At 40.6% G+C, this 26,345-nt stretch overlaps 1 protein-coding gene across 3 annotated transcripts in view; it reads left to right on the top strand.

The window, feature by feature from the left end:
- LOC127213633 (cytosolic beta-glucosidase) overlaps nucleotides 1-25,911 on the top strand; it is a 120,003-nt gene extending 94,092 nt beyond the window's left edge. Inside the window, exons 5-6 of one of the 3 annotated variants that reach the window (XM_051174093.1) lie at nucleotides 22,248-22,351; nucleotides 25,653-25,797. In XM_051174093.1, coding sequence (XP_051030050.1) covers nucleotides 22,248-22,303 — 56 coding nt within the window. In that variant the 3' untranslated portion in view covers nucleotides 22,304-22,351; nucleotides 25,653-25,797. Of the gene's footprint in view, nucleotides 1-22,244; nucleotides 22,352-25,652 lie in introns of all 3 variants that reach the window. The other 2 variants (XM_051174092.1, XM_051174091.1) reach the window with 2 other exon arrangements.
- The last annotated feature ends 434 nt before the right edge of the window (nucleotides 25,912-26,345 follow it).

Here is a 26,345-nt window from a genome sequence, read left to right as displayed (position 1 = left end):
ATCACTTCCTGGATGGTTTCATCATGGCCTTCATGTGCTCCATGTAGCTAACAGTACACATGTGTGTCATTACATTGGCAACTCTACTCCGAGGGCCGGATTTGTCAAACATTTCTGTGAGACATAGGATCCTCACTGTAACAACAGATTCAAATGAATCAGAGTGTGTCAGTCTAGCCAAACTGACTTCTAAAGTTCCTAATCATGAAAAATTCTTACATTCTTATCCAATTTTTTTTTCTATAGGCTGGACAGTTACGATTCTTATGCTCACCTAATACAACTCCTTTTCTGATTCCTGTCTTGATGTTTAAGGACACAAATTCTCATCTGATGTAAATCCTGAGGCCTGAGAGTCCCTGCTTTTATGGTTATGGGTCACGGCTGACCGCCTGCCACTTTTCTATCCTGAAATGAACCGAGAGCCCTGAAATGAGCTGTCTAGTGCCTCTTACTTATCTGTGACTCATTGATGACATCTTAATGTACCTCATCCGGAAAAGTGACCATGATAAGCTATTTCTTATATCTCTACTTGGATCCTGTAATGTTTTCTTTGAAGTGTCAACTTGCCACAGCTTACAATCATCTGAGCAGGGGTCCGCAATGAAAGGACTGATTAGCTTGACTGTCTATAAGTCGATGTGGGAAGACCCATGTCAAACATGGGTGATGCCCTTTGGTCAAAGCCTAGATGAGAAAGGACACAAGGGAAGGAAGGTCATTACCCTTTGCTATCTTGACCTACCCATACACCACCAAATTAACTTACCTCATTGCTGTGGTGATTCCTTTGCTGATATCAGAACCAGAGTTTCTAGGCATCCACAATGGGCTGAGGGCCAATCCTGTTCCAGGGACCATCCAGGCCTTTGTTGCCACCCTTGTGGGCTGGGCAGTCTACTGATGTTAGAAAGGCATGACTAGATTACTTTGACTGCTGAGACACTTAGCACTTTGGGCTGAGTACCTACTGGGTTCTTGGTTGTTTAGTTGTTAGATATCTGTTGTTGGGCTATTTTAACACAACTTAAAAATCTATTTAAACAGACACATACAGGTATGCACGTACACACACACACACACACACCCCTATTCCTCTAGAGAAGTAGTCCTGACTAATACAGAATTGTTTATAGATATCTTAAATGGAAGCGTGCACTTCTCTGTTCCAATAAGTGACAATTTTCATTGTTCTGGGTCAGGACCTTTTAGTTTCTTCACTTTCTGCCACCCTTTATAACCACTCCCCTTACACAAGCCAAGAGACCCCAGTGTTCCCATTTTATTACATTTGAGTCTGTTTCATTATCATCCACAAAAATGGCCTCCTAAGTGCTATGTCTGTTTTATGACCCCTATATATTTACTCTCACATCAGCCAAGCTAGGCTCTGTCATTTCTCTTTTCAAAAATACTCAAGGCTTTGCATCTCACTAGAATAGGATTTATAAGAGTTACATCCTTGCTGTAGCCTATAAGACCCTTGCCTGTTATAGTCCCTGTTGTTGTTTATCTCTGCCACCTTCGTTTTTCTAGTTCAACCTACTCTGGCCATCCTCTTATCCACTTTGTACCCTTGACTTATTTTCCATTATCCCATCATTCACCCCTGCTGTAACATATCCATACTTCTCTATTGCCAATTCCCTCCTATGGGCTTTCTGCTTGGGTCACTGACATTTCTCCTGCCGAGGCACTGCTCTGGACTTGGTGGCTCATGGTCAGTAATTGTTGAGTTGATTAGTGAATAGTAAATGAATGAATGAATGAATGAATGCTGAGTGGATATGGTAAAACTGAGACAAAATAGAGAAACTTATTTCCAAGTTTTAGTTGACTGGTTTTACCTGAATGCAAATTTTAAATTCCCAGCAGAAAAGGCAACTTTTCACTTAACTTTGGCACAATTGTCTTGACTGTTCCCATTTTTGTTAGGATTAACCAGGGAGCTGAACAAATGAAGAGAAGCCCTGTGGGCATTTGGCACTGTACATTCATTTCTTCTTTGTTAGTGGGGCTATTTTTGCATTCCACATTTTTGACTCCCACACACTCAGGTGCTGGAAGCTACAAGACCACAAGAGGTAACTGAAATTTTCTTTTGGTTCTACACTGCATTTCCCCCCATACCATTCCATTCTGTGTGTGCATTAGGAGGGCATTATCCCTCTTTGCTTCATCTGTATTGCTCCTCTGCTTATAACCTGTAGATGGGGCTACTGTGGTCTATGATTTGGAGGACTGATCTTGGCTATGTCTCTCAAAGGTGAGTTTTTGGTGGCTGTAGAGGCTCTTCAATTACGAGTATAATCCAGATAGTATTGTTGATATGTGTACTACTCAGACAAAGATTGTATCGGAGGCTACTGGCTTTCATTTGTAGAACTATATGGTGTTTAGAACTTGAAGGTCACTAAAAAATGACTTCCTTGTTTGTAGGAGGGTTGCTGAGGTGATTGTCTGATTAATTTCTGGAACCCTTGACAGAAAGAAAGGGACTGAGCTTTGTCTAAAAAACACATATCACCATAATTTTTAGTGTCCTTAGCATACGAATTTAGTTTTAATTTTGTCTAAATCAATATAGTTAAGCTTTTCTGAATCTGATAGTATGCGTGTGTGTGTGTGTGTGTGTGTGTGTGTGTGTGTGTGTGTGTTAGGTTTTGCTCTGTTTATTATGTAGGGCTGGAGAAAGATTTCATAGCTAGGTAGAAAGAATGTTATGTTAAGTAAATTCCCAGTAAAAGCAAAGTATAACAAAATAAAACCAAACAAAAACAGCCCTTCCTTGGAAGAAGAAAGTTTATTTGGACCTGGAATGAACCTGTCTTAAACATGATGAATACTGTACATTTCAAAGTTCTGTTGCAGAATTGATTTCTTTCCATATGCTTCTGGTGGTTTGATTTGATTGGCATACCATAAAATATTGCTCTTTGATGTGGGAAGTTGGTCTTCTCATATAGGACTATAGGCGTAAATTTTATTTGTGTTAATAATGTCGAATAAACTGCATTTAGGTGTGGGGTTATTTCTGACTACTGTGCTCTTACCTAATTTGATTGTTCAGTTTTCAGACATGGATTTAAATCTTCCTGCAGCTGGGAATTCACCATTCATGTTGCATTTGCTTCTGTTTCCAGAAGCACAGAAATGGCCAAGCTAAAGCAGAAAAGCTATTTCAAGGTTTTCTTCTGCTTTGAAAATACGAAATGAATTCCACAGTGACCTGGCAATGAGGAGTCACTTCACTCCTTCCTTAAGTCTGTTGGAATGACAGCTTGGAAATATATACTTATGGCTTTTCATTCAACTTCTGTATATACTTGGTGGAGAAGGTATGCAGTCTCTGTTTTGCTTTTAGACAAAATATGCTTTTATTCTTTATATTCATATATAAATATACATAGGTGCATGTAACAACAATTAATAAGAGAGGCCATGAATTAGAAAGAAAGCAACAAGGGATTCATGGGAGGGATTGGAGGGGTAAAGGAAAGAGGGATATTATGGAATAATACCCCATTAAAGAGAAGTTATTAATAAAAACAACATTAAGCAAGGTTGTTAGGTTGGAAGTTCTTTTCAGTTTATTTATTTTGCTTTACTTTGTTTTTTAAGCAGGGTCTCATATAGCTTTCACTGGCCTGGAATTTACTATGTAGCTTCAAACTTGTCAGAAATCTGCCTTCCTCTAGAGTGCTGGTTTTTATCACAATTTAAGTTCATTATTTTCAATATTAACTTTGACAACTGTAATTTTTAATTAGCGATTATTAAGTACTCAACCTATAAAATGGTTACAGGGTTAACATTTCAGTGGTAAATATACTGTGCTCAGATAAGTTCAAATCACACGTTTTTATAGATAATGAAATGATTTGATCAGGGTTTCCCACAGTTAGTGACATTATAATGAACTCGGGCTAAATTTAAGCTCACTTTTTGGGGTATATTGTCCTTCTTAAGTTTTCTGCCCAGTTCCAGAGGAGTTTTGCCCCTGAAAGCGTTTGTATTAACACACTTTAATATTGTTAAGAAATGCTCATGGAATTGACTAATTAGCTTACTTGTGTTCCCCCAGCTCTGTAAACTTCGGGTGTGGCTTATTTCATTGCTATTTTGTTCTGTGGGTGAGTTTTGTTATGGGTTGAATGCATGTGTCTGCCCCCCCACCCCGCCCCAAATTCATATTCTAGAACCGGAGGCCTGGGTTGGTGTTGTTAAGGAGTGGGGACTCCTAGAAGAAGATCATGTCACTCATCAGGGCATTCATGAGTGGGATTAAGTCTTCATCAAAAGGTTGATGGGACCTTGAGATGCTCTGTTTTGCCTGTTTTGTCAAGTGAGGATAGAGCAAGGAGACTCTTATCAGGCCCTGCATGGGGGCCTCTGCATTTTGGACTTCCCAGCTCCTGCAGTTTAAGGCTTTGGTATCTGGGAGTATTAATGTTGACTCACCAGCCTCCCAGATTTTCATCAGGAATGACCATAACTTACTCATGGACACTTATCAACCCATATCCACGGAATATTTATATGATACTAGGGTAGGGAGAGTCATAAAGGAACATGGAATCTTTTCAATGGAGTTAAGTAAAACTGATAAGGTAATTATAGTTAATATTTATCAAATGCGTAGGCAGTTAAGAAGTTGCTTAGATATACAATACAAATTAACAGTAAAGTATACATACATGTCTATTGAGGGATCTAGCAGGCATATGATAGATGCCCTGAGTGAATTAATCTATTCAGACTTTACTAGTCAATCCAAACAAGTGTATTCTTCATTTGCCAACATTAATAAAATACTTCTGTATTAGGCATTTCTCATTATTTTGACTCAATCTTTGACGAGAAGCAGCCTAGACAAGAGAGAGTTTATTTTGGTTTATTGAAAGCATGGTGGCATCAGGAGCCTAATGCTGCATCTAATGCTGCATCTATAGAAGAACCTGGGAATGAATATGAAGTGTTGCTGAACTATAAAACTCAAGGCCTAGTCTCAGTGATCCACTTCCGGAACTTAGGCTTCACTTCCAAAAGATCCACACCTTCTGAAATGGTCCCACAAGTCTTCTAACACAGGGGCCATGGGGGACATTTTATAGGCAGCTGCAATCAGGTTCCCTCACTTAAGATTTTTGTTTGCACATTAACAAGGCAAGTAATAACAATCCCAACGTTCAATCCCAATGTTTGGTGTTAGGAACTCATGAGTGGGTAGTTACTCTTATCCCCATTTCTCAGATGAGGAAACAGACCAGAATACTCACAGGTTGTACATACAAGTTTTGGCATTTGAGTGAGGTGGCCTAGGCCTGGAGCCTGGGGACTACATCACCATTGTGCCCTGTCTCTCCATCATGTCTGATCTTAGAATGTTCCAGAAGGTGAGAAGTAGCTATAAGGAGTTAGCTTCTCCCTGCAACTTTACATTCAGAGGCTCCAATTAGCATATGGAATGATCTCATTTACTAAATGGGCTCTGAGTAATTGTCTGCTGGGGTTGGGGTGAAGACTGTTCCCAGGAGGGCTGTTTCACAGCTTGACGCACTGGGCAGTCAAGCCTTCCCTGTTAGTTCCTCCCAGGGACTGCACAGACCAGCACTAATGCTGTTGGAAAATAGCTCTTAATTTGAAGACTCAAAAGCTCTGTTTCTCAGAACATACCAGGAAGAGACCAGAGAGGAGGTCTGGATTGCCCTCCCATGGGAGCATTCCAGGCAGAGTAAATGGTCCTCACCATTCATACTAGTATTAAACAATGGGAGGCCTATGCCGGGATGTTTTTCTTGACTTCACAGCCTCTGAAGGAAACATGGCTTCCAACAGGAACACCTTGATCTTTCCAGTCACTGAGATTAACTTCTGCATGCTTCATCTTGTGTCCACCTAGATAGACCCTCCCCACAAAGGAAACTGCAGTACGCAGTTTCTCACTTTTCCCAATGGACGTTACTTTAATCTTGCCTTTTTCTGTTGTTCAATGAATATTAGTGATCATCATCTTCAATGGCTGTATCAGATCATACAGTGGGAAGGTAGTGGAGTTTGGAAATGGTTCATAGTCTGGTTCTGCCTTCTCTAGTTTGGGAATTTGAGCAAATCTCATACCTCTTGCTTTGGTGTTCCCATTGCAGATGAGGAAACCTGCAACCTAGGACAGTTGCTTAAGGGATACCAAGGGCTGGGGCTGTAGCTCAGCTGGTAGAGTGTTTGCCTACTATCGCTGAGAGTTGTTTAGAGGAATACCAAGGGCTGGGGGATGTAGCTCAGTAGCATGCTTGTCTACTGACTCTGAAACTCTCCGTTTCCAACCCTAGCATGGCATTAAGAAAAGCAGATATGTTGGTGCGCACTTATGATTTCAGCACTTGGGAGGTGGAGGCAGGAGGGTTGGAAGTTCAGAGTTGGCCAGGGTGAGATGACTCACTAGGTAAAAGTGTGTATTGTGCAAATCTAATGACATGGCCATTTCAATGTCCTGAATAAAACTAGAAGAGAAAAGGCTCCACAGACTTGTCCTCTGACCTCTCTGTATGTGTATTACATGCACACCCCACAGATCAAAAATATCATATGCATATTAACACACACACACACACACACACACACACAAATAAAATGAAGATAAACCAACCCCCACAAACAACAAATGAAGACAAATCCATCCTCAGCTACATAGAATTTGAGATCAGCCTAGGCTATAAGGGTCCTGTGTCAAAAACCTAAGGAAAAACAACCTGATCCCAGAATCAGCAAAACAACACTTTTCTGCTAGTCTCCTTGAGTGAGTTTGTGAGTGAGTGAGTAAAGCCTCATGATCATTGTCATTAATTTGTCAGATCGGATCCTTTGCTTCTTTAGTTTTCCTTTTTAAACCAGTAGACATGGCTATAAAACTGGTGGTTGCCTTTAGTTCTTTTTGCCAATTTGTTCCTGCACATATTTGATAATTTCTCTGATACCTGGAGCCTTGCATTCACCTTATTGTAGCTTCTTTTCTTTAACTTAAGGCTTAGGACTCCTAACTGGGTTCCTGATCACTTCTCGCAAGTCTGCTCCCAGGATTGTTTTCAAGGAAAGCTACTTAAAGTAAAAGTAGTTCCAGCCATGGTTACCAGCAAAACCAGGGGGCTGCATGGGGCCAACCTAGTCCCTTTACATATACATGATAATTGTATAGCACAGTCTACTTGTGGAACTCATAACAGTGGCTGCCCTTAACACTCTGGCCAGCTTTTGGAAACTTCCTACTTCTTAGAACTATGAAGAATGTCTTTCCATGGAATGGTTTTTACACACCTCCCTGGGGTTATTCTTTACCAATGCTTTGTATCACAACAAATTAGATCCCCTTTTAAGACTGTTATTTAAGTGTTATGTCAAGTGTCAACTTGACTAGGCCATGAGGCACTCAGATATGTGGTTACCCCCTGGTGTGTCGGTGAGGATGCTCCTAAGTAAAATTAATATGGGGATTATAGACTGAGTGAAGTGGATTGTGTTTCCTGCAGGGGTGGGGGAAAGTATTCATCCAATCTTTTGAGGGCATAAATGACTTTCAGAAGAAACAAGTGAAGGGCGTGTAACAATCTTTGAGCAGGAGCATATGGCTTTTCCTTTCTCAGACTTGGGCTTGTTACTTGCTCACTTACTTCTCTGTGACTTCGGTTTATGTACCATGCCATTCAGAAATGCTGCCTCTGTAAAGACTTGAACCAGTTACTTAAAATCAGTATCACTACCCTGTCCATCTCTCCAGTATGGACTCTGATGTCACACTATCAAAATGCAGGTAAGAACTGATGGGGCATGTTCAACCCTAACTAGCGTGTGTGCAACTGTTGTAGATGTATCTACCACTGCTATGCTTATAGCTTAGTGAGAATCTAAGAACAGGGGGCAGAAAGACTGTAAGAGTCAGAGGACCAGGAAGTCTGCTCTAAAACAGGGTGTTCTGTATATGATAGGGAAGCTGCACCAAAGGAATCTTAAAAACATGGTTGGCTGAAGAAAACCTGTGCAATGATACCAGTTGACATGCCAGGGTTGATAGGGGATATCTCAAAAGGCCCTATCCCCAGATGAGAATTGCAGGAAAAGAATAACTGTTGAGAAGGGAATAATCAGTATTTTCCATAGATGACCCCCCCCCCGATAAGATTCATTCCCAAGTGGTCACCTCTAAACACATATACATATAAGCAACACTAAGTAGCTTCAACACATTGCATTTATATGTATATATGTATATATGTGTGGTATTACTATGTGGAAGATATATATATGTATTATTAATAACAATACTTAAAGAACAGGTCATTAGTTTTAGACAGAATGGAAGAGGCATGAGAGAAGATGGAGGGAGAGAGGGGAGGAATGATGTAAATGCTGTAGTAAATAGTAAACTGAAGCAGAGTAAGAGGCTTTCTTTGACATGCACTTCCCCCAGCACTTTCTGGTCTTTGCCCTCAGAGTATGTGGTATTTTCATCTGATCACTGCCCTACAGCTGCTCCTTGACATGTCTGTTCTTTCATAGAGTAGCCCTTGAAGACAGAAGGGCCATCCCCCTATTTGTTCTTGTATTCCCAGTAGCTAGGAAGAAAAGCAATGGATATTGATCGAATGCGAGACTAACTTTTATACTTAATGAAAATAGGGTGAGATAGCTGCCCTTCAAGCATTTTCTTCAACTTGCTAATCCATTCCGCAAGAGGAGACTATGCTGGAGTTTTGCACCAAATGCAAGGCCTTGGGCAAATGGAAAGGCTTCACAGTGCCTCAGGTATCTCATTGGGTAAAATGGGGACAATAATAGGATCCATACTATAGGGCTGTAGGAAAGAGCGAGTGCTTCGTGCATGGGAAACTTCAAACAGAGCTTGGTGTCTTGCAAATGCCTGGCAAATGGAAATTTCACCATTTTATTTCTCCAAAGGGGAGCTAACAAATTCATCCCACTTCTCATTTGAGAAAGCTGCTCTCGGATGTAATCAGTAGCAGACTCTTGAGAGAGGTGGTCTGTGGATTTCCTTGCAATTAAGTAGATCATTGTTGGGCATATTTACTGCAGTTGAAACCATGGCAGTATTTAGGCAGTGAAACAACAGAATGTAAAGAGATCTGAAGGGTTCTACCGTGAGCTAGAGGAAACTAAGGTTCTGCACACACACACACACACACACACACACACACACACACACACCCCTCCATGAGCCCGATGGATTCTCTCTGCACTTCAAAGAGAAATACAATCACTTTCAGGTTCTCTAATCTCTCTCCCTTTCTGCTTATGCCTCATGGGAACATTTGTGTCTTTCTTAGTGCACCAACCAAAACCCCATCGGAGATATATTAAAGTCGGTGAGTTGAATAGAAATAGACTCTGCATGGTCATACTGTTGTCAGATATATGTTCAATTGTCACCCTGTGTCCTGTGGCCCTCCTGCAGTGTGGCCAGAGGTCTCTCAAATTCTACAAGAAACAGATTGGCTACTGCTTTACCCCCTTATCAGGATGGCATCATTCTTATTCCCAAGGTTCCTTTAATGTTGGACCATGGATAGAAAAGGGTAAGACGGAATCTCAGTAGGCAGGATTCACATGCTCCTCTTTCTACATAATTATTAGGCTAAACAATCTTCTATAAAATCCTTTCCTAAAATACAGATTGTGGCTTTTGAACATTGTTTGAGTAGAAAGATTCACAGGTCCAGAATTTCATCTAGACTGTCAGTTTGGGGAAGGGGGGAGAAATAGAGTGGGGAGGATTAGGAGGAGTGGGAGAGAGGGAAGGAGGGAAACAGGGGGGAGAGGGAAGAGGGTGGGGAGGGGGGAGAGGGGTAGTTACTAATTTCAGTGTGGCAGACATATAATGACCATTCACTCCAGCCACTGTTAGTCATGAGGATAGTCATGCAGTCTTGGACACAAATGCTTTTTTCACCTTGAGGCTGATTAGAGGCCGAAATAGAAATTAGAGTCTTGAGATGTTTGGGCCCTGAGAGAGACAGTGATTGTGACTCATGAGCATCCTTCCAGTCTTAACATGGTACATACCTTTATTTATATGACCAATTTGTGAAGTCATGTAATTTAGAAATTTCCATTCCTGCTTAAAGATTGCTTCCTGTTCCTGTAGAGATTCAGGCTTGACCTTCACAGGATGGTTAAAGATCCTGTAGGCCCAATGACTTTAGGGCCCAAATCCTTATGCATTCCCTAGCTAATTCTTTTTGACTCTGTCTTCCCTATGAGAACACTGACTCCCGAGGGCAGGTATTGCATGCTCTTTTTGTCTAGGTTAGCACATATAGCCTGGCATCTGGTGCACAATGGCATCTCAGTGGTTAGTCATTGAGTAAATAAGAAACCAACTGTGTGTCTCCAAGATTTGGACCAGATGTGGAATTCTAGGATCCAATTGTGAGGAAAAGCCATTTCCCACCCTGGGTGTTGTTGATAAATGAGGTCCACCTTCAGTTTGTATCAAATGCTCCCCTGCCTTTGCAGGGCTGCATGGGGACTGCTTCTTTGAATTTTGGGGTGGTTTTATGTGCAGTAATGTTGATGTTCCCAAAGTTCAGGTGAAATGATATTTCATGGCCCTCAGAAGTCTACACAGAGTTTTGTTTTCTGAATAAGCGTTGATGGCAGCTTATAAAACATTGCAAACCCATATAATTAAGAAGAATGAGATCAGTCACCAGTGGGCAGTGCTTATCTGAGTATAAGAGAAGCCAAAGTCTTCAGGTGTCTGCGATTTTATAATTGTACTTGCTTGGGAAGCTTATTAAAGCCTTGCAGGTGCAATGTTTCATCACAGAGTAGTGAACCCTTGAAAGATATGCATAATAAACAGAGTTTGAAATATGTTCTTATTCCAGGCCATATGGTCCTGTCTGGAGCTTCCTGGATCTTTGGGTCAGCTCGCTGCTGAAAGATGGGCTTGCAAGGACCCACCTCTCAGAGCAGCTGTCAGAAGCCCTATCAGAATGAATCTGCAGTTGCATGATTATTTACTTTATGTGACTCTCAGATATAAGCCCATCCTTCCTCCAGGGCTGAAATGTGCTGAGCCAAGTCTCTTCCCTGAACAGCTTGTGGCTGCATCACCAAGCAGTGTCCTTCCTTGTCCTTAAGAAGCAGACTGGCGAGACTCGTGCATTAGGCCAGGACGGGCAGTCTGGGTGAGGTGTTGCCCACCTGGGCTTGAACTTGGTGCCAGCAATGTGAAAGCTGAAAACACACACAGTTGTGGTTTAAGGACGTGTCAGTGTCCTTTCTCTGCTCTTTGTTGCTCATTTCCTGAGTTTCTCAACTCTAAGCAATTACAGTTGCTACTGCACTCAGGCATGCTGATATGGTGAGCTTGCTTTTCCTTGGTTAGTGACAGAAGGTGGCATTGACATCCCTGACAATAGCTTCTTAAGGAGGATCAGCTATGATTTGTTTAGCATTTATTGTATACTTGTATACAAGTATCTGAAAAGATACTTGGTCTAGGAATTAAGGAATTACAAGAAGGCATTCTAGTTCTTACCATTCAAAATGTATGTTTTTCTTCTGAGGAAGAGTAAGTTCTGCATCTTCTGATTACTCAGAAAAGTTGAACTTACCAATGAAGTCCTTCACTTTGGTTCTTATACTTCTTAATAACTACTTTCTCTGTGCTCTTTTATTGCTGACAAAATGTCCACTTTAATAACTACTTGATGTCATTCATTCTAAGAAGTGCACATTGAGCACTGGGATGTGGAATTCATGTACTTTCTGACTTTCTGGGGAATAGAACCTGGAGTAAAAGACTTTAAACAAGAAGCTGCATAGAAGTGAAATGTACCAAAGGAGAATCAGAAGGAAAAAGTTAAGACATGTTAACATTCACCCATAAATTCAGGATGTAATTTGGAACAACATGATTTGAAAGACATAGGTAATTCATTATTATTATATATTAATTATTTTCATTTGCTCCCATGTTAAGTATTGTCATGATTTCAACAGTTTCCATGAGATCAACATTCCTTTACTATAACCTTAAAACCTAGAACACAGCCTTTCATGTGAGCGTGAGAATGTCTGCCTCTGTCAATTCTATGTGGGGCACCAAATGCTTTCTTTAAAGGCCACTTATTTAAAGTCTAGTTTAGGGGGGCTGTGGCTGGTTGAGGAGCTTTTTTTTTTTACTTGTAGATAAAGCCATATTCTTATGGACTATAACCATATGTAAAGTGTGTATTACAGACAAGGCCTATGAGCATATGATGAAAGATACGTTCTCCATGAACTCCAGTTTAGACAAAGGATGAAGTGCTACCATTCAAGTTCAATGCTTTTGCTCAGGATAGGGCAATGGCCCTATTCCACGGAATCAAGAGGTTTTAGAATTATCATGGGAAAACATTAATGAGCAATCCTACAAACAAATCCAAGCTCACACAGAGGTCTTTGAGATTTATTGGGAACCAGAGATGGATATGTGGTACCAGATAGTGAGGTAGTAAGGAAGCTTTGTTGAAATAAACAAAGTAGGAAGCTCCAGGGAAGTGCAGATACACTATGGAATAAATAGATGGACAGCTAGAATAACCACAGTGGGACTGGAATCAGAGATCGGTTGCTGTGAGAGATGGTGTCAACCAGATGAGGCAGATTCACATATGAGATGGTGACTTGGAATCAGTAGTTACTGATGCCTGTGTTGTTCATCCTGGACTTGCTGAGATTCTAAGACCAACGCAGAGATGATAAAACCATTGTTTTGTTGAGATCATCTCTAAACAACTCTTCATTCCCTTTCCCCTCGCTTCTCTCTCTGTCTCCTTCCCATCTCCCCATTTTATACTCACCATTCCCATCCCCTTTACTTTTCTCTTTCTTTTCCTTTCCTCACCTTTCCTTCAACAAGTGCCCATTCCTCATCTACCTGGGAGATTGAGAAACTATTAATAGGGGAGCACATTTTAAAGGAAAAGGATAAAGCCTATTTTATTTTTTAAATCATAGGACTCATTTATCTACTCATTGAAATGAGCAATAAAAAAAGTCAATATAAAGGCCGTGGGGTGGGCGTGTCCTCAGCACGTTCTAGGAAGAACAAGAAAGCCAATGTTTCAATGTTTGTGAAGAACGGTAAAGAAGGGGGAGGTGGCTGTAGGACACCAGGCAGAGGCTGTGTGGAGATTTGAAAGAACATGTTTTGCGTAGACGACTGACGTAGCAAGGTGCTCCTCCTACTTCCGTCTACCGTATGTTCTCTGCACCATTTGGCACTGTACTTCCCACAGTAGTTCTGATTCCTCATGATCCGTACAATACTCCTGTTCCAGATTTGCAACATCCCATTGTCTTTCTGGGAGGAGATTGTAAGCTTTGGAGTTTTGAAGCCCCAGCTTCAATTGTTATAATTCTGTCACTCTCATGCCCACATTTTGTTTTGGTTTGCTTTTCTTGTTCTCTTGCTTCTGTTAACAGCCGTGATTTCAATTACCATCTCGGTGTGAGGACTCTAAAATTAAAAAAAATCACTGTCCAAGACTGTGCCTTTATCTTATATTTGGATGTCAAGGAAAGCATCTTAAAGTCATTATAACCAACCTTCACTCTATCGTTCCTGCTTCTGTTCCAAACCTTGACCCTGTCAAGTGTTCCCTAATCCAGGGATTGGCACAATTATTAATCACTCATTGCTTTCATAGTTTCTTCATCAGTGATTATGAGAACACTGCTAAATCTTGTTCTTTAACTTGAGTACATATTGAATCCACTCACTCCTCTCTGTTGTTACCTATGTCACTCCCGTCATCCCTACCTGAACGGATACCATCACTCCCACCTGCTTTCTCTGATCCCATTCTTGCCATGCTCAGATCTGTTCTTCCCAGAGGTCACAGTAAACCTTTGAAACTGCAAACGAGCCAAGACTGTTCCCTGTCTTAAAATCCCTCAATGATTTCCTATCTCTGTTGGAGTAGAATCAAAATTCTTAGTTTCGATGACAACTCCCCTTCGGTTTTCCTTGTGGTTTTTACTGTCGTTCTTGTTGATTCCATTGAATCAACCACCACTTTAATGTTTCTCTCATGGGATTTTACATATCTGAGTTTTCACACATGCTATTCCATCTTTTGGATTGCTTTTGTCTTTGTTCTTCCAGTGTGGTGAACATCTGTCATGTCGTCTGGCTGCCCAGCACTGGTTGAATGCATTTGTTCCACTTGAGAGACACCCAGACTTCTGAGTTTTATCTCTGCAAGGTGTAGGATGAGCAGTCTCTGGTTTCAGTGGACCAGGGTGTTATATGATCTATCAGTTGGATTCATGCATTGAGAATTGAATTCAAAGGTGGACTGCTGGATAAAGGCAGGGCCTTTTATGTTGATGAGGATGGAAGTAGGGAGTCCCAGCTCGTGAGAATTATAGTGGTGGTATGGTCTAGTCTATAGTTCAGCAGAAGCTGAGATACAGTTGGCTTCTGGGGTACAAAGAGAGTTAGTATTTTGGAAGCAAAAGGAACTGTGCCACCCACTTCTATTGATTGGGCTGCTTAGCAGTTGAGATGGTCTCTTTAGTTAACTGGCTCTGCAGTGTATGTTTGAGCGCTGCTCCTGAAGGGCTCATTGCAGCCCATTCCCCCCGACCCCTGCACACTTCTGTTTCTTCTCCAACAGTACAGTGTTGCTGCTGCCTAGTACCTGACAATAATCAACTTAAGGGAGGAAGGATTTGCTGTGGTTCACAGTTGGAAGGGGTATAAATCCATCCTGATGACAGAAAGCTCCAACGGGGACTGGATGTTACTCAAATCTCAATACATCAGGAAGGCAAAAAGGACAGGAAGTACATAGATGATGAACTTGAAGGCTTACTCCTACAGTGATGCACTTCCTCCAAGTAGCCCCATCTTCTAAATCACCAGGGACACCAGCCTATGTGGGGACCATTTCACGTTCAAACTGTAACAATCAGTGACAATCAGCCAGGGTCAGAATCCGGTAAGAAAGAATTGCCTTAGCTAAGGGCACTATGTGACTTGAACTCATTGTTGGATCTGAGTACACTCTTTCATTAAGCAAAGCGGTCCGCTAGCCATGTCCCATACTCTCTGATTAAAACAGATCTTCTGATTGTGCAAGCTCCATGTGTAGGCTTTGTTGCTACTGCCCTCTTCACTTCCTGTCTCAGTGTACTTACTTTGCTGTATGAATCTTGCTAAGGTTTTTTGAACCTTTCCACATTCCCGCACCATTCTCTGTAGAATATAGATGATAATAATATCTGGTAGCTTCATTGCAAAGATGAAAGGTTTTGATGCATAGTGAACTTTGATATGGTGTTCAAAGTTGTTTCTTATGACCCTCCCCTCTCTTTTCATTTTACTTTTCAGAGACTATGATTAAATGCTCACAGAGTGATAACTAGGTGGATATCCTCCTTATATATAGGCTGCAATGTGAATTTAAAAATATAAAATAGCATCATATACTCTGCTCCATGTTTTTGTGCTTGACATACATTTATTTCATAAATATAGAATAGGTGTTGCCTATCTGTCCTAGAATGTCAAGTAGGATACTCCTAACTCCCATTGTTCACTCAACTAGAGGAGCTACAGTACTCCTTGGTGTTCTGGAAGCATCACCCAAAGTTCCATGTCAGTACTGACTCCTTGTCCTGACCCACAGCTGACCCATTCCCACAGAGCATAACCCTGTCCCAGATGCTGTGTTTTCCCTTGGCTCCCAATTTCTCTGCTTCTCAGCACTGAGCACGTTGTGCTGACTCTACGTCCTCTGAAAGCTGTTGCAAACCAGATGGAGGAAGATATAGAACAGATTTTCGCTCCTCACCCTCCCAGACTTGGAGAGCAATAAAAGCCACAATTGCAGCCACTGAGTAGTGTGTATTAGGCTTTGCAAGGAGTCAAGTCTTCTTCCCAGAGCTGTCTGTATTAATTTATTTAATGCTCACCATTATCCTATGAAGATATGCTAATACCTCCATTTTACTGAAGAGGAACCCAAGTCCCAGAGGGAAATAAGAGAGGAAAGAGGGTAGAGAGGGGACTAGGGGACAGAAGGAGCCCTTTTAATGTACCTTTGGCTGGGAAGAACATAGATTCCTTTAATAGCAACTTTTGGCAGGAGCATAAGTAACTACGTAATTAATATAGATGGAGAAATTGTAGAAGGTGATACAGACATATACCTAGTCTCAGATCAGCTTTACAATTGTGAATTTTTATATGATCCCTTTTAATTGCTTTCTATTTGTAGCATTTCCCCCCCCCCCCGTCATGTAATAGAGAGAGTAGGAATAATAGTTAATTAAGAAGTCTGTGGAGCTCATTTCTGGCTAATTGGCATTTTCATATAAAATATTTAAAAATCAGCTCTGATATTCAAAGACTGTCTTTTCTGAGAGTTGTGGTTCTTGTTACCAAGAGTCCAATATGTAAGTGGGGCCTCCTCTATTGGGGTGATTTGGGTCCTTTCACAAACTGCCCTGCTACTCCTACTCATGCTCACTTGCGGAGAGGAGAGTCTTTTTGTGCATCTCTCATTGTTTGGATCATCCCCTTGCCTATATTTTCCCAAAGAAAGAGGAAGCAGCCAGTGTGCCAGGTCTCCTGCAGGAGGCTATCCAGCTAATGCTCTTCTTCAATTGTAATGAACTTGTAGTGTTCAACCAAACTCAGAAAATCACATTTTCAAAGTTAGAGTGTGGGCAATTGCCAGAAAATAGGCTTCAAACTGTGTCCCCAGAAGGCTTTCTTGCTCTGGCTTTGACAGACTTTGAGAGAGATGCTCATATGCCCCTAGCAAAACCAGGTGGTTGGTTTGGGACTCTGAGCCCAGTTGGCAACCACAATGAGAGAGCATGGTGTATTAGTTTCCCGTTGTTGTGCTAGCAAATTCCCCTAAAACTGGTGACTTAAAGACAACAGAAATATATTTTATCACAGTTCTAGAATCCAGAATTCCAAAATTAAGATGCCAGCAGGATCTGAACTTCCTTCCAGAGGTTAGGGGAGGAAATTTGCTCCATGACTCTCAATTGGCTTCTGGTGACCGCTAGCAATTGGTTTTTCTGAGCTCTGAACATTTTACTTCAGTCTCCACCTCTGTCTCTGAATCTACTTCCTGATGTTGCCTCTCCCTGTCTCTTCTGTTACAAGGATACTTGACACACTATTATACAGATCCTTATCTTGAGACTCTTAGTTATATTTGAAAAGATTCCTATTTCCAGATAGCATCTCTCTCTCTCTCCTCTCTCTCTCACACACACACACATACACACAGAGAGAGAGACAGAGACAGAGAGAGAGAGAGAGAGAGCTTTGACTCTCCCTTTGGGGGTCCCTATTTAACCCATCCTTCATGGCAACTGAGAAGATTTTTTTTTTGATTGAATGGGAATGAAAATAGGTTTCAATTGAGCAGTGGGCTGAGATGCATTAGGGCACACGTGAGCCTTTAGCATCTCCATGGTCTTTCAGTGGTGATCCATTTTGTTTGAAGGTGCTGCTTGATGGCATTCCCTGTCCCCTTAGCATAGTGCTTTCTTACCTGGAGTCTCACATATGTGTAGGCCTCATGCACTCTAACTCTTGGATTGAAGCCATGCTAAGCACACTGAAGTAGGTGCTAATGTATGTCATTGACTGGTGAATCTCAAACTTGGTTAGTTATAAAAATCATCTGGTATTGTGACTATTAATCTTTGGGTCAATGTGACTATGTTTAGGAGGAGCAGAAATTTGTTTGCTTAGTTTCAGCTGTTGTGACTTCTTCTGGCCTTCTCTGTTTGGATTGCATATAACCATCTCATTACTGTCACCTCACATGCTCTTTCTTCTGTTCCTCTCCAATCCCATATCTCTGCACCCTACTGTCTCCTAATTATCCGCACCCCCCCCCGGCATGTGTTCTGTATTCTTCCAAGTAATGACCACAGAGGAAAAAACAGAAACTCGGTGTTAGCTGAGCACTGTATTAGGTTTCATGCTATCTCGTGTGACCTTTGCAACAACCTTGGGAGTAGATGTTTCCACAGATTCACCCAAGAGTCAGACTTAAATTTCCTGAATAATTAGGGACCATGCTTCCATATAACTAACTCAAGTCCAATCACTGTCATTGTTAGCCCTAATACTGTGTATCTTACTCAGGGTTTCTATTGCTGTACATAGACACCATAACCACAACAACTATTATAGAGGAAGGTATTTAATTGGGGCTGACTTACAGTTCAGAGGCTTAGTTCATTAGAGTCATAGTGGGAAGCATGATGGCATGTAGGCAGACATGGTGCTAGATAAGGCCATGCCTATTCCAACAAGGCCACATATACTAATACTTTCAAATAACGCCACTCTCTAGGAGCTTACGGAACCCATTTTCATTCAAACTACTGCACCTCAGTCATACATAGTTTTCTGTGTGTGGGTTTGCATGCTAGGCTTTCCACAGGACATGATTCTGTATCTTCAGAAAACAAAACAAAGCAGAACCATTATCAGACTTCCTAACACAGGAAAATTCTTTCAGACAAAAGCGGCTGCCAGCTATTAGGATGGTGGTACCTTCTTGCTTATTGGTTCCATTTGTTTGGAATACTTTTTTCCCTCACCATTTTTCTTAATCCTCTCAGCTGGCTTGTGTCTTTAGATTTGAGAATTGAGACTGCCAATACTTAGAATTATTATTAAAAGGTTCTTGTAGATTGTAATCTTTTTTTATTGTTTCTGGTTTATGTTCTTAGGTATAGTATGTTTGTCAATAAACAACAGCTTCATTGTTTTTCTACAGTCTCTTGGCCATGCTTGTTCCTGTCATCAGTTTGAAGTATTGCTTCTAGTATTCTGTTTAGTGCTGTTTTAGTCTGTTTGGATCATGGGAAGTTTATTTTTCTCCTTCAAGTATGGCAGCTACTTTTGCTCCATACAGTAGTCTAGGCCAGCCATCATTGTCCTTTAGAACTTGGAATGCATTCCTTCAGTCTTTTCTGGTTCTCACTGTAAAGGCAAGTGTTATTCAGGTGGGCTTTCCTTTATATGTGACTTACATTTCTTCTCTTGTACCTGTAAATATTTTACAGTTATGTATACATAGTGCTTTAACTATATGCCATGGGGTATTCTTTATTTGGCTGTACCTAGTTAGTGTTGTTTGTTTGTTAGTTTTTTGTAAATGTATGAGTATATCTTTGAGTAGTTTGGGAAAGTTTTCTCCTATGACATTGGTGAAAATCTAGTTTATGCTGTTTACATGGGATCGTTCTCCCTCATCTATGCCCATAATTTGAAGATTTGATCTTTTATGTTGTTGTTGTTTGGTTTGTTTTTGTTTGGGGGGGACAGAGTTTCTGTGTGTATCCCTGGGTGTTCTGGAACTCTCTCTGTAGACCAGGCTGGCCTCAAACTCCCAGAGATCCACCTGCCTCTGCCTCCTGAGTGCTGGGACTAAAGGCGTTCATCTCCTAGCTTGAAGATTTGATCTTCTGATGGTTACCCACATTTCCTTTATGTTTCATTTTTGTGATCTCCCTCCCCCCATATTTTTTTGCCTACTTCATCTAGATCCTCTACGTTATCACTGAGTTCTGACATTCTATCTTCTTCTTTATTCTTTTTATTCTTAGAAGGATTTCCTTTCATTTTTCTAATTGGGATCTTGAATTTTTTGATACCATCCTAATTTCAGCTTATAGTTCTATTTCTTTATTAATTCAGTTTTCAAATACTTTTAAATATTTTTGTCATTTCATTCAGGCTATGTATATATATATATTTTCTTGGACACCAAGGAAGCAGTTTTTGTTATCTTCTTGAAAGATAACAGGTGTTTTCGAATGTCTTTCCCAAATTCTATGATAAATCTTCCATACAACCCAGCTATACCATCTCTTGGCATATTCCCAAAAGACTGGATATCCCATTTCTATATACTTGTTCAGCAATGTTCATAGCTGCTCTATTCACCTGACCAAGAAATGGAAACAACTTAAATATCCTTCAGAGAATGTACAACGAAAATGTAGCACACAGTGAAATGCTATGCACTTTTAAAGAAAAATAGAAATTTGCAGTAAATGGACAGGCATGTAAAAAGATGATATTAAGAGAAGTAACCCAGATCCAGAAATAAATGCTGTATGTTCTTTTTAATCTGTGTTTCGTAGCTTCAGACCATGAAAACAGGAAAGTATAAAGGGACGATAGGTGAGATTGGGGATTGAGGTGGGAATAATAGGGTATAAGAATTATGATGTGATGAACAGAAAAATGGGAAGGGGGCTCTGTGCTGGCTGGTTTTATGTCAACTTGACATAAGCTAGAGTCATCTGGAAGGAATCCCAGTTGAGAAAATGCCTCTATAAGATTGGATTGTAGAGAAACCTATAGTGATTTTCAGAATGAATGACTGATGGCAGAGGGCTCATGCAGTCATGATTGGTACTACTCCTGGGCTGAGGAAGCCATGAGAAACAAGCAGTAAGCTGTACTCCATGGCCTCTGTATCAGCTTCTGCTTTTAGATTTCCTCCAGTTTGAGCTCCTGCCTTGGCTTCTTTCAATGGACTGACTTTGGATATGTAATCCAAATAAACCCTTTCCTCCCGAAGTAGCTTTTGGTCAAGGTGTTTCATCACAGCAATAAAGACCTTAGCAAAGTTGAGAATGACAGCTACATTTATCTATGGGTATAAGGACACATATTTAGAATATAGTTAGGGGTTATATTGTAGGTTCTCTGCCAAGATCTATGATTACAGTAGCCAAAGATAGATGGCTAGTTTGCCAGTAGCATGTATAGTTTTCCTCTTGTTGATCAGGCCTTAAAACAAATTAGAAAGCTGTTGGTTAAGCATGCCACTATTACTCTCTTATTGTTACTGTGCCAAGCTGGTCATTATTGTGACAGTTCATAGGTCTTCTAGTGGGGAAGGACTACTGTTTAATTCCCTCTTGGAAGCTTGCATGGTGCTTTCTGCTATTATGAAAGTTAGTCCTCAGGGAGCAGGCTTTCAGGTTTGGTCCTACTCAGGTCCTCTAGCCTTTGTGTGTGACCTGAATGTTGTCCTCAGCTGTGGAAACTTACCTTCCACCTCTGAGGGAGGGGACAAAGGCAATAGCAATAGCTTAACCTATAATGTTTTAGAAATCTGTTGGAAACCCCTGCTCAAAAGAGAGGGCTTCTCATGGCTGGTGTTACAGTTTTGTTTAGCAGTCTGTGGATCTTTGGAGGGAGCATTGTCCTCAGATCGTAAAATTTGACCTAAAATACATGTGTGTGCACAGACTTATATGCATTATCAATAATTTTAGGTAATAATGCTTCCTTAAGACTTTTTCAGATGTCCTTACTGTTATCTTACCTTCTTCTCTCATTTTCTGTTTGTCTCCCTCACCCACACGAATTAAAGCACCCTATTTCCCCCCTTGGACCCTGCTCATGCCCTCTTGGCAGCTCTCTCTGACTTTCTTGGTTTCTGCGGTTACTTCAGGCTATACACTCATATGTAGACTTGGAGCCACAGATGAGAGAGAGAGCATGGTGTGTTTGTCTTTCTGGGTCAGGGTTACCTCACTCAATATGATCTTTTCTAGTTTCATTCATCTACTTTAAAGTTTCATTTTTCACTAATGAATAACGTTATTCCATTGTATATATTTACATTTTTATTATCCATATATCAACTGGAGGACATTTAGCTTGTTTCCTAATGATCATGGCTGAGCAAGCACAAGAGGGTTATTTGGGTTAATGTTTGCCTTTATCCTTTTTAATTTGGCTCTTTTTGGACAAAGTATACATAGAATACATAGACATATATACATACAAAATAATATGTATACACACACACACACATATATATATATACATATATGTACTTACATATATACAACTATGAAGAGTACAGTGCTAATGTGTTGTTTTTATGAGTAGAAGACTTTGTCTGGAAACAAGCCTAAAAGCTTTTATTGGTGCATCTTCCCATAGTCTTGTCCTATATTACACTCTGTTTCTGCAGCGGGTACCATTTTTATCCTAGCATGCTGTGGAGCTGTCCAAAGTCCTATTGGTCTGTGTTGACTTTGCCTCCAACTCTGGTTAAAGAAAGAAAGCAAATTCTCAGAAGTGCTTTTTTCCCCTGCCAAGATCCGGGACTTCATAAATCATGGTGACAAGAAATGTGATGATGGTGTCTTTCCGTTCCGAGGAGATTGGACGAGGAGAGGCGTGCAGGTTCCGGTGTGGTTTTGTAATTTTTCCCAGTGATGGCCTGGTGAGAAGGATTCCAGCAGGCTGGCTCCCGAACCTAACTAGGTAATTCTCCACTTGAGTGTTCCTGCAGGGAAAGTGCAGAGACATCCACCAGTGTCACTCGGGCAGCTTAGTGCTTGCGGTTGTACTCCCGGCAGTTAACAATGAAATTGTCAAGATTTTCTTTTGTTCCCTTCCAAGCAGGCAGGGCCTCATTTTTATCCCCTGGTTTAGCACATGAATCAGTCCTTTTGTATATGATCAGTGGGACTGTGTGTGTTTTCAGAAACTGTCTGGCTTTGTACCTGGCAGGCAGGCTTTCTTGTTGGGCAGTGGTAGTTCTACTAGTCCGAGAGAAAACATGCACGTTCTCACGTAGGCCCAGACAGATTTACAAAGCAAGGGGATTACTGTTTTCTATCGGAGTATGGGGCTTTTATAGTTTTGAGATAGAGATGTGTCATTCTGTACTGAAATTGGATCCCTAAAACAGAAATTATTAAAAGAAAGGGTATTTTCTGTATTGTCCTTGGCAAAGGCAGGCATACATGCAAATGACAGCAGATAAGAGAAGGGATTCTCATAAGTATTTTTAGTCTTGTAAGGCTTAATACGGTTGAATGTTCTGTATTTTCATTTTCTATGCATAATTTTATTTTAAAAATGTCAACAGAGCTTGGCTTAATTCTTTCCCTACATCATTTATAAAACACTCCCTAATCAAAACACATTGCTAGTCTCTTGGTACAACTGTATCTGGGGTCATGCATCAAATAGCTTGTCAGGGATATTTTGTCTGCGTAATATCTAACTCTATAAACAAAACTTAAGATTCGGAGACCCACAGATATGTCCTAGAAGAGATGTATAGTGTATCTTAATAAACTTGAAAAATACAGACTGACACTAAAGGAAAAGTAAGAGTCAAGCTTGAAACATTTAGTTACAGAACTCACTCTGGACGAGAACAGCCCAAGTGCAATTAAAATCTGATTTATTATATGAAAGTCTATTTTCTCCTTGCTTATTGAGGGATATGGCCATCTTGTTAAACAAACCAGCCTTTCACTTGATTTCTGAGTGGAGAAATGGTTCTTAATGGGTCATAGACCAGGTACTCTGATTTTTTTTCACACAGAAAATGCTCAATGCAAAGATTTACACAATCTCAGAATTCTGAGAGACTTAAAATAGTAATTAAAAATATAAGCACTATTCCCCATCTCAAACAATGAAAACAACTGGTCCCCTAGCATGGAGTGAAATGATAAACTGAGAGAACTCACAGAAATTGAGAGAGAATATTGTATATGTTCGTGTGCAGTTTTGGCTGAAATGGTCATGTTTATAGTTTTTTTTTCCTTTTTGTTATTTGAGAATTTCAGACCCGTATTTATAATGTGTTTTGACTAATTCTACCCTTTATTTCCTTCTCTTCAATTTCTCCTATGTCATTCCATCACTTTTCCCTCCTAACTCCATGATTTTATATTTTAACCCACTTGTCTTAGTTGGGGTTTTTATTGCTGTGAAGAGACACCCTTACCATGGCAACTCTTATAAAGGAAACATTTAATCGGGGTGGCTTGCTTACAGTTTCAGAGGCTCTGCCCATTATCATCTTGAGGGGGAACATGGTGGTGGTCAGGCAGATGTGGTGCTAGAGCGGAGAGTCCTCTCTCTTGCAGGCAACAGGAAGTCAACTGTCTCATTGGGAGATATTCTGAGCATAGGAAACCTCAAAGCCTTCCCCCCATAGTGACACACTTCTCCTCCAACAAGGCTGTACCCATTCCAACATAGACACATCTCCTAATAGTGCCACTTCATATGAGATTATGGGGGCCAATTACATTCAAACTACACCACTGAATTCATTTAGTGCTGCCTGTATATGAGTTGTAGGACCACCTACTGGAGCATAGATAGCCTTTCAGAGGCCACATAGCTGAAGATAATTGATACTCTATCTGCCAGAAGCCATCAATGGCTCCTCACCTAGAGGTGAGACTTCATGAGTCTTTTCTCTGCCAGTCATACTGGCATTTTTGTCTAGTTTGATCTTGTGCAAGTCTTGCGTATACAGTCCTGTCTTTGGTTCTTAAAGGGCTGAAGCATCACTCTGAGTCTAGATGGAAAGTTATAGGAAATAAGATATAGAATGCATGCTGAGTCTTTCCAAAATTTGTGTTGAGAACCTAGCTCTCAAGGCAATGGCACTATAAGGTGAGGGGGACATGAATGAGTCATCATCAATGGGGTTGATGACCATATATGAAGAGACATGAAGGAACTCAAATGCCCTTCCTGCCACATGAAGATATAGCAAGAAGCTGCCATTAATAAAATTGGATATAGTCCCCCATAAGACGTTGACACTGCCATCATCTTGACTTAGGACTTCTTGTTTCTTTGAACTATGACAAGTTATTGGCTGCTGTTTATAAACTAGCCTGTCTTTGTTATTGTGCTATAGTGGCCAAGTAACAGAGGTTGCTATGGAATTTTCAAGCTTTTCATACTTTGTTAGAGCTGTGTACTCACTTTTTTTTCAGTTTAACGATTCTGATTTTACAGTTATAAGACATGTGCCAGCTTGTTCATGGGAATATAAGGGATGCTACTGTCTTCCAACTGACCAAGGGATTTTCTTGGACATTAGAAGCTATACTATGATGATTGATGGTGTTTGTAACTGAATACACTTCTAGGAAAGCTCTCTCTCTCTCTCTCTCTCTCTCTCTGTGTGTGTGTGTGTGTGTGTGTTAGAAAAGGCATGAAATGTGCATTAAGAGAATATAAGAATGAAACAAATGTCTAAATGACTGATTGCTTTATTATAATAACAAGAAACTTCTTTTAATTTCGGGTTAAGGTTTCACTATTCCATCCAAGATGATCTCCAGTTCATTAAGCAGAACCAATTAACTATGAACCTGCATCTACCCTCCTGTGTCAGACTTCCCAAAGTTGGGGTTGTGAACACTATGTCACCCATACTTGCTCTGTGACTTAATTTCTGAGCTGAAGCTCATGTTTGGGTCAAGCATAAAGCTGGAAAGGGGCACTTTTTTTTTTTAAGTGACAGCAATTCCTTTATGCTCTGGTGTGGAGCTTGATATTTTGATCAAGGTGCATACTATGGAACAACTAAATCAAGATAATCAACATATGCATTAGATCCTAAAGTTTACTTTATTTCAGTTTTGTGTTTGTAGTTAAAAAGACAAAGATGAATTTTGCTGTCCCCACTGAGATCCCCAGCAGAGCAGGAGAAAGAGGTGCCCAGTGCCTGTCAGTGATATTTGTACTAAGGACTTACTTTAGCAGAAGTGCTAATGGCTCTTTTAAAAAACAATTTCAGCTATCCATGTTGATGAAGTCAACCTTCAACTATACTGTGCATGGTCACTTCTGGATAACTTTGAGTGGAATAATGGGTACAGCAGACGGTTTGGCCTCTTCCATGTTGATTTTGAAGATGCTGCTAGACCCCGAGTTCCATACAGATCAGCCAAGGAATATGCCAAGGTCATCAGAAACAATGGCCTGGAAGGCCCTCTGTAAGAAGGTAACTCGGAAATGTCCTTTGTAGAAGCTGCCACTGCTGGAAACATGGATGTTGTCTCAATGATGTTGTCTCAGATAATCTCAAGTTGCCTCAGTCCTCAGTGATCTGTGATTGATTGTGAAGCCTGGATCCTAGGCTTTGAGAACCTCCACTGTATTTTCTTAGAAGTGTCTTAGGTAGTGAAAAAGAGAATTACAGAAATTGACTTTCATTTAAATGATTAAGTATATTTGAAAGCCTCAATTTAAACTCCTAAAAATTTTTCCTGGAAAAAGAATGATGAGTTTATGAAGATAATGCACTGTTGACTCTACCTGCTCTAACAGCAGACTTTTTGGTATAAGGGTAGATTTGTGCACCTGCTTACTTTGGGTACATAGATATTTTTGCTCAGGAGATCTCTGTTAGTGTGTGATTCGTTAAAATTTCCAGTATTTAATGAAGCACAAAATAGCAAAGCTAAAAGCCACAGTATCCATGTTGTCC

Source organism: Phodopus roborovskii, unplaced genomic scaffold (genome assembly GCF_943737965.1).
Source record: "Phodopus roborovskii unplaced genomic scaffold, PHOROB, whole genome shotgun sequence".
Classification (NCBI taxonomy): domain Eukaryota; kingdom Metazoa; phylum Chordata; class Mammalia; order Rodentia; family Cricetidae; genus Phodopus; species Phodopus roborovskii.
The sequence above is the reverse complement of the archived record's forward strand: the minus strand, read 5'-3'. Positions and strand labels throughout refer to the sequence as shown.